The following is an 8,956-nucleotide window of genomic DNA, read 5'->3' as shown; positions in this document are numbered from 1 at the left end:
CTTTAGTGCTTTTCTATAGTATTAAGCCTCAAATGTCAAATATACATCGGATTGGTTTCTTCTTTAAATTATAAAAATATTAATGGTATTATAATGTTATACTAAAATTAAAACAATGGAAAACCCCTTAAGATAACATGTAGAAAGAAAAAAAGCATCTTAAGCATGCAGAATAACATAAGTGGACTTTGAACGATTACGTAATTGTGGCATCCATAATTGTAATCGATTAGAAATTCGATTAATTGTGCAGCCCTAGTAGGAAATTTACAAAATATCTTCATGGAACATGATCTTTACTTAATATCCTAATGATTTTTGGCATAAAAGAAAAATAGATAATTTTGACCCATACAATGTATTGTATATATACGCAGCACACACACATATATTATGTAAACAAAAACGTTTATTTTTGACACGATTAATCGCGATTAATCGTTTGAGAGTAGGGCTGGGCCCAAATTTTTTTCCCCGATTTTTAAATTAATCGTTTTTTTTTTTTATGACGTCGATTCGATATCGATTCTCAAAAGTTTCTCAAAAAAAAGATTCTCATTCCGCACATCTGATTACCAGAAAAATTAAGAACATTTTATAAGGCCCTATTAAGGACCCTATACAAAAAAAATTATAGGTTTAAAATACAGGCATTTGGTTCTTAATTTCTTTTTATTAATTCACCATTTGTAAACTGATGTTACTGTTCATTTTTTTTAGAAATATCAATAGCATTTGTATTAAAACTATATTCACTGAGTGTAATCAAAAAATCGAGAATCGAATCGAGAGCTTGCGAATCGAATCGGGACATCTGAATAGATACCCAGCCCTATTTGACAGCACTAATCCCTGCTAATAACCGCTCGTTTGCTAATATTAACGATGGCTTGTGTTTGCAGCCAGCCCACCTAAAGTACAGCCGCGCTACGATCTGGATCTAGACGCCAGCTACGCCAAGGTAAGAAACAACTTCCGGTCCGTTTAGTGAAATCAGAAGCACGGTGCTGCTCTTAGAGTCTCTTAATCTGAGTTTGGTCAGAAATATGGTTTATTTTAATCACTGCTGGTCGTGTTTCTGCTCAGACATTCGCAGGTGATGTTGGATATCTGTGGAAGACGTCCGATTCTTTGCTTCTGTATCAGGAGCTGGTGAGGAAAGGTGTCCGAGGCCTGATGTGAGTTCATGAATCAAACCAAACGAAGCGACTCGCGCTGATGAAGCGAACTGAATTTATTCACTATTGTCTGCTGCACAACGGAAACTTGTTTCATGATTGAAATTGAACTGGATTGAATCAAGATTAAATGAATTGTTCTGAATAATGGCACTATTGAACTGAATTGAATCATTTTGGATAATGACTCAGAGCTGTTTTTGCAGCTGCAATTAAATTTGTTTTATAATTGATGAATTTTACTACATTGATATTGAACTAAATGAAAATTGAACTGAGTTGATCTGAATAATGGCACTGAATTGAATCAACACTGAACTGAATCATGCTGGATAATGACTCTGAGGTGTTTTAAAGCTGCAATTACATTTATTTCATTATTGATGAATTTGACAGCATTGACACTGAACTGAATCAAAATTGAACTGAATTGATCCGAATAATGACACTATTATCTTCTGCGGAGCTGCTTTAAGCTGAAATTGAACTTGTCATAGTTGAAATTGAGTTGTTGAAGTGAATCAAAATTAACTTGAATTGAGCTGAACACTGTTGTCTTCTATAGAGCTGCTTTAAATTGAATTGGTTTCATAACTGATGGATTTGACATAATTAACCCTTATTGAATTGAACCGATTAAACATTGAACTGAATCATTTTGAATCATTGAACTGAATCAAAATTTAACTGAATTGGTCTGAACAATGACACTGTTGTCTTCTGTAGAGCTGCTTTAAATTGAATTGGTTTCATAATTGATGAATTTTGCATCAACACTTATTGAATTGAACTGATTAAACATTGAACTGAATAAAAATTGAACTAAATTGTTCTGAATAATGACACCATTGTCTTCTGTAGAGCTGATTTACAGCTGAAATTGAATTCCTTTTATAACTGATAGATTTTTCGACATTAATACTGTTACTGAAGTGATTGAACCTTGAACTGAATCATTCTGAAGAATGACTGTTGTCTTCCGTAGAGCTTCTATACAACTGACACCGACTCTGTTACTGAACTGAATCGAAACAAAATTTAACTGAATTGATCTGATCAGTGACTATTGTCTTCTGTAGAGCTGCTTTACCTCTGAAATTAATTTCATAAGTGAAGAATTTGCAGCATTAACACTGTTACTGAACTGATTGAAATGAATCATTCTGAATAATGACTCTATTGTTTTCTGTACAGCTTCTTTACAGCTTTTTTGCAGCCTTATCACTGTTATTTTCCTGTTTATTTGTGTGAAGTGGTCTGTAAGCGCTATATGAACGTTGTGTTTCAGTGAGCTGATCAGAGACGAGTACAGTGAGAAGGCGCACAAGAAGACGGAGGTGATTCACATGTGTAACTACTGCAGCCAGACGCTGGAGCGAACCGAGCAGCTGTGAGTGACGCATGTTTCAGACGGAGCTCTGAGCGAGATCTCGCCAGATCTTCATGAGCTCCGTGTGTGTGTGTGTGTGTGTGTGTGTGTGTGTGTGTGTGTGTGTGTGTGTGTGTGTGTTTCAGGTGTGAGGTTCTGATGCAGGGAAACCTCCTGTCGGCGGAGTGTGAGGAGATCCGGGACACGAGGAAGAAGGTGATGCGGGTGAGATGCTGATGATTCTCAATGTCTCATGAAAGTCTGGGCCTGGTTGCATGAAAGCCCTTAAAGGGTTAGTTCACCCAAAAATGAAAATTAGGCTGCGTTTTACTCACCCCTGAGGCATCCTAGTGTATATGACTTTCGTCTTTCAGACGAATCTTTTAATGTAGCTTGCGCTCACTGTTGTACACTGGAAGCAGCTCCGGGCGGATGACGTATGAGTTCAGCGCTGCGCAGCCTAATTTTCATTTTTGGGTGAACTAACCCTTTAAGATAAGAAATCCATTAGTTATAAGGTTAAGGGAAACTTGGGTTGCAAGAAAAAACCTAAGGGTCAACTTAAGGAACCATAAGGCTGCCACAGTGTTGCCAAATTGGGCTACTTTACCACTGTTGCCGCGGGTTGTTTTTCATGTACGTGGGTTGATGCAACCCCAATAACATGATATTTAGCCCCTGAAATGCGAATTTTACCGGGGGGATCCACCTTGAAACACAGCTGGGCTAGTTTTGGGCTAGTTTTGAGTAGCAATTGGGCGGGTTTTGTTGTGAAAACCTGGCAACCCTGGGCTTCCATTAAGTATTCCCCTTAATTATAAGTATTGCTACAAAGTCTTTAGTAACCATTTCACCTTGATAAATTTTTAAGGGACCAAAAGAGCTCCCTCAAGTCATCTTAAACTCAAACGCATTGGCTGATTTTAGGTTAATTGAAGAGGAGGAAGTATCAAGGCACGGTCTAATAATCGAAATAGCCTATTTTGATACGCAATTATTGAGAGAGTTTCAGTTTTACCGTCAGTAAATCCTTCATCTTACCACAGTCCAGTTTCATGTTTTTTTGTTTTCTGTGCTCTTGGTATTCTCCATTAGTATATATTAGTTTATAAAACGGATAGTTCCGGTGCTTGATTCTGATTGGCTGAGCCGTGTTCGAAGCTGTTGTAAATGACTCTACAAAGTAACATACACCTTTGTTTACGTTTGTGTGTTGCTCGGCAACCACTTTGTTGCAACCACAACTGTTTCTGAGGAGCTACATTGTTTGGTGGAAGAATACTGTTTTTATTAATATCATTACACTTTATTTGCTCTGTTTTATTTTGGTGAAACCTTGCTACGTGTATGGAATAACCGTTTTATAAAAGCAATAAGCCCCGTGAAGCTGTGGTTTACAGTGAATTTATAACAGCTCCGCGTCATGCCTAACAACGCCCCTTAGCTGTAATAAATTCACTGTAAACCACGGCTTCACGAGGCTTATTGCTTTAATAACTGTGGTTATTTCGTTATGTTCTGTTTATTGTGAGATGTAGTAACTATAGCAACCGCGGCACCCATTGCCGTATGTTGCCAGAAACTACAGTGAAACACTTCGTATGAACACTTAAGTAAGAGTGACAGTTAAGAAGTTTGTTGCAACGCTCTTAATGAAATCCCTTGCCTCAGGGAATTTTTTCCACTCAGGGATACCCTTAAGTCAAAATACTTAAAGTCCCCATGAAATCAAAATTAAAGTTCTTTGGGTGTTAGTATCAATATGTGGATGAGATTGTGGCTGGCATACCCTGTCAAATGCGGCTTTACGGAGCTCAGCGGCTCTGAACGGCTCTAGCCCAAGCTGTGATATAAACGAACGCTATTGGCTATTTTAAAAAGGGGCGGGGCTGCTTGATATGTCCCACCCTGTCTTCCGGTTTCAGTTAAAATGACGTCAACACAGAGTAACGCAGCGTGTTTCTAAGCATTTCAGGGGACCTTTAAGGACTTTCATGCAACCGTGAGTTCTTCATGAAAGCGTGTTCATCACGCCTGCTCTGTGTGCAGCTCTCCAGCTCTCTGGGCTCCATGGATCAAACGCTTCAGGACATCAGCAGCATGTTCCTGCCGGGAGGAAGTCTGACCGATACGTGGACGCAGCAAGTGGGAACGCACCCCGAGGACAGGAAGTGAGTGTCACTGCTTCAGCGTTCATTACCCTGGAGAACCAAACGTCTCATTTCCTCAAAACAAACGGGCAAAGCGCTGTTCATAACAATGCAAAATATCAGGTTCTTCTTAATCACATTTGTCTTGTTTTCCAGTACAAATATCTAAACTTCCTTAAATTACATTTACATTTATTCATTTAGCAGACGCTTTTATATTGAAGCAACTTAGAGAAAAAAAACATTTTCATTACTTGAAATAAAATAAACTTTAGCTGAAGGAAAATAAAAGCAGGATAAATTTACTGGAGAAGCAAAGTGACTTCAGATATTAAGTTTTTGTTTTCTGAATAATATATTAAAATTAAGCTTAAAACAAGAACAAACTTAATATTTTAAGTCATTTTGCTAATCTAGTAAATGTGTCTTGATTTAAGAATGTTTAGATATTTGTACTGGAGAACGAGACAAAAAAATATTGTTATTTTAGTATCATTGAGATATTATTATAGTTTTTGTTAATATTTTGTATTTTGTTATATATTTTAATTTTTTATAAAAAATGTTATATTTATATTATTATATATTTTATACATTTTTAAATATTTTTATATTTTATATGTTAATTTTTAAGTTTTACTAATTTTGTTGTGTGTTTTTATTAGTTTCTGTTGTTTTGAAATATGTCTATATAGTCTTTTATTTTTATTTCCGTTTTAGCTTTATTTATTTTAGACCATCAGGTTAAACTAAATGAAAATGAGAAAAGTTGCTTTGGAAACTAGCTGGGGAAAAAAAATTATATTTCATTTTATATTATTTCAGCTAACATTTATTTTGTTTCAAGTAATGAAAATATTTTTTTATGACTTCAGTTTTAGTTTTTGTTCACTATAATAGCCCTGACAAAAATACAGAGGAAGAACATTATTTTTTGCAGTGGACACATTTTAAGTGTGAACTTGAGTTTCTGATTGCTGCCTGTGTTTCTGTGTCTCTCGTCTAGTGTGGAGAAGATCAAGGTTCTGCTGGATGCCATCAGCAGCATCTACCAGCAGTTCAAGAAGGACAAGGCCGAGAGACGTGAGTCTGTGAGCTCCTGAGATCTCATCAGCGCTCGTTTGCTTTTTTATGTGTTTGACGTGTCTTATCTCCTCAGGTTTGCCTTATAATGAAGAACAAATCCACAAGTTTGACAAGTGAGTATCGTGTGTGTTCGCTGTAGCTGAAGAACTGAACGCATGTGACGCAGAATCATGATGACACGAATCTCTCTGCTTTCTGCAGGCAAAAGCTGGTTCTTCACGCCACCAAAGCGCGGGCGCTCTTCACAGACGAGTGCGCCATGAAATATCGCCTCTTCATCTCCAAGAGCGAGGAGTGGATGAAGTAAGAGGCTCTCGTTCAGCAGTCTAGAGCTCACCTGTGATCCAAACAGTCCAACTAGAAATTATTATTACAGTTATAAATGTTATTATTCAGTCATGGATCTATTTACTGATCATTGTTTTTCATTATATTGCTGTTTCAAGCTGCTTGAGTTCATGTGTTAAGGCACGTTCACACTGAAAAGACAACGATAATTATTAGCATCCACACCAACAGACAATAACTATAACGATAACTATATTAGCATCCACACCAATGGACAATAATGTTAACAATAACTATGATGATAATTATTATAGTGTCCACGTAAACAGACTATAGTATAAATAATAACTATATTTACCTTCACACCAAGAGGCGATAACTATAACGATAACTATATTAGCATCCACACCAACGGACAATAACTATAACGATAATACCAACGGACAATAATGATAAATATATTAGCATCCACACCAACAGACAATAACTATAACAATAACTATATTAGCATCCACACCAACGGACAGTAACTATAACGATAACTATATTAGCATCCACACCAACGGACAATAACTATAATGATAACTATATTAGCATCCACACCAACGGACAATAACTATAACGATAACTATATTAGCATCCACACCAACGGACAATAACTATAACGATAACTATATTAGCATCCACACCAACGGACAATAACTATAACGATAACTATATTTACCTTCAACAGGCGATAACTATAATGTTAAATATATTAGCGTCCACACAAACAAATGATAACTTTAACGATAACTATATTAGCATCCACACCAACGGACAATAACTATAACGATAACTATATTTACCTTCAACAGGCGATAACTATAATGTTAAATATATTAGCGTCCACACAAACAAATGATAACTTTAACGATAACTATATTAGCATCCACACCAACGGACAATAACTATAACGATAACACCAACGGACAATAACGATAACGATAACACCAACGGACAATAACGATAACTATATTAGCATCGATAACTATATTAGCATCCACACCAACGGACAATAACTATAACGATAACACCAATGGACAATAACGATAACTATATTAGCATCCACACCAACAGACAATAACTATAACGATAACACCAACGGACAATATCTATAAAGATAACACCAACGGACAATAAAGATAACGATAACACCAACGGACAATAACGATAACTATATTAGCATCCACACCAACGGACAATAACGATAACGATAACACCAACAGACAATAACGATAACACCAACGGACAATAACGATAACTATATTAGCATCCACACCAACAGACAATAACTATAACGATAACACCAACGGACAATATCTATAAAGATAACACCAACGGACAATAAATATAACGATAACTATATTAGCATCCACACCAACGGACAATAACTATAACGATAACTATATTAGCATCCACACCAACGGACAATAACTATAACGATAACTATATTAGCATCCACACCAACGGACAATAACTATAACGATAACTATATTAGCATCCACACCAACGGACAATAACTATAACGATAACACCAACGGACAATAACTATAACGATAACTATATTAGCATCCACACCAACGGACAATAACTATAACGATAACTATATTTACCTTCAACAGGCGATAACTATAATGTTAAATATATTAGCGTCCACACAAACAAATGATAACTTTAACGATAACTATATTAGCATCCACATCCGTTAACTTTAATGTTAAACATATAAGTGTCTACACAAACTAACAATAACTTTAATGATAACTATGTTAAGGTCCACACAAATGGACGGTAACTTCAATGTTACATATATTAGCGTCCACACAATTGGACAATAACTTTAATGATAACTATGTTAGCATCCACACAAATGGACATTAACTTTAATGTTAAATATAATAGCGTCCACACAAATGGACGATAACTTTTAACGATAACTAGCGTTCACACAAACGGACGATAGCTTTAACAATAATTGTATTAGCGTCCACACCAAAGGATGATAATTATAACCATAATTGTATTAGCGTCCACACCAAAGGATGATAATTATAACCATAATTGTATTAGCGTCCACTCCAACAGACAATGACTATAACAATAAACTTTTTGGCGTCCACGCAAATGTATAACTTAAACGATAACTAGATTAGTATCCACACAAACACATGATAACTTTACCGATAACTGCATTAGCATCCACACAAACGGACGTTAACTTTAACGTTAACTATATTAGCATCCATAGGCGCGTGAAATATAGTTCTTTTTATTATAATCGTGCTGCAGTTTTGTCATTTAAAGCAGGATAGATTCTGATTGGCTGTTAATGTTTTTATCGTTCATCAGCTGGACACAAATCTCTCTGAAAGCGATTCCAACAATATTGTTCTTCTGCATCGTTATAGTTGTGGTGTGAATTCACTATTCTTACAGAATTTGAACGATTATTAAAACTTTAAAGTGCCCCTATTATGGGTAATGAAAGGTTCATATTTTGGTTTTGGGAGTCCCCAACAACAGGTTGACATGCATGCAAGGTCAAAAAACACTTTCATTGTCTGATAATATGCATTTATTTTTTCCTTACTTGCTCAACGACTCCCAAACGGTTCGCTCAATGATTCATTTTTCCAAATCCCTCCTTTGCGTGATGCTAATCTGCAGTGATTGGTCCGATTGGTCTCATTTTCATTTCATCTCGCCTGTAATACCTGATAAAGCAGCGTTTGTGAGCGCAGTGCTGCTTTGTGTACAGCGTTACCGTGGAAACCTCTATTTTTACCGCTCCAAAAGCGACACTAGTGGCAAAGAATGAATTTGCATTTTCATTCAGACCAACA

The 8,956-nt window shown here is 36.2% G+C and overlaps 1 protein-coding gene across 1 annotated transcript in view; it reads left to right on the top strand.

The window, feature by feature from the left end:
• tbk1 (TANK-binding kinase 1) overlaps positions 1-8,956 on the top strand; it is a 22,666-nt gene that overhangs the window by 8,964 nt on the left and 4,746 nt on the right. The window contains exons 10-17 of the mRNA XM_016447408.1: positions 903-961; positions 1,087-1,178; positions 2,467-2,568; positions 2,694-2,772; positions 4,597-4,718; positions 5,704-5,780; positions 5,857-5,896; positions 5,985-6,086. Of these exons, the coding sequence (XP_016302894.1) occupies positions 903-961; positions 1,087-1,178; positions 2,467-2,568; positions 2,694-2,772; positions 4,597-4,718; positions 5,704-5,780; positions 5,857-5,896; positions 5,985-6,086 (673 nt within the window). The remainder of the gene's footprint in view (positions 1-902; positions 962-1,086; positions 1,179-2,466; positions 2,569-2,693; positions 2,773-4,596; positions 4,719-5,703; positions 5,781-5,856; positions 5,897-5,984; positions 6,087-8,956) is intronic.

This window comes from Sinocyclocheilus anshuiensis, unplaced genomic scaffold, assembly GCF_001515605.1.
Source record: "Sinocyclocheilus anshuiensis isolate Anshui unplaced genomic scaffold, SAMN03320099.WGS_v1.1 scaffold283, whole genome shotgun sequence".
Lineage (NCBI taxonomy): Eukaryota > Metazoa > Chordata > Actinopteri > Cypriniformes > Cyprinidae > Sinocyclocheilus > Sinocyclocheilus anshuiensis.
The sequence above is the reverse complement of the archived record's forward strand: the minus strand, read 5'-3'. Positions and strand labels throughout refer to the sequence as shown.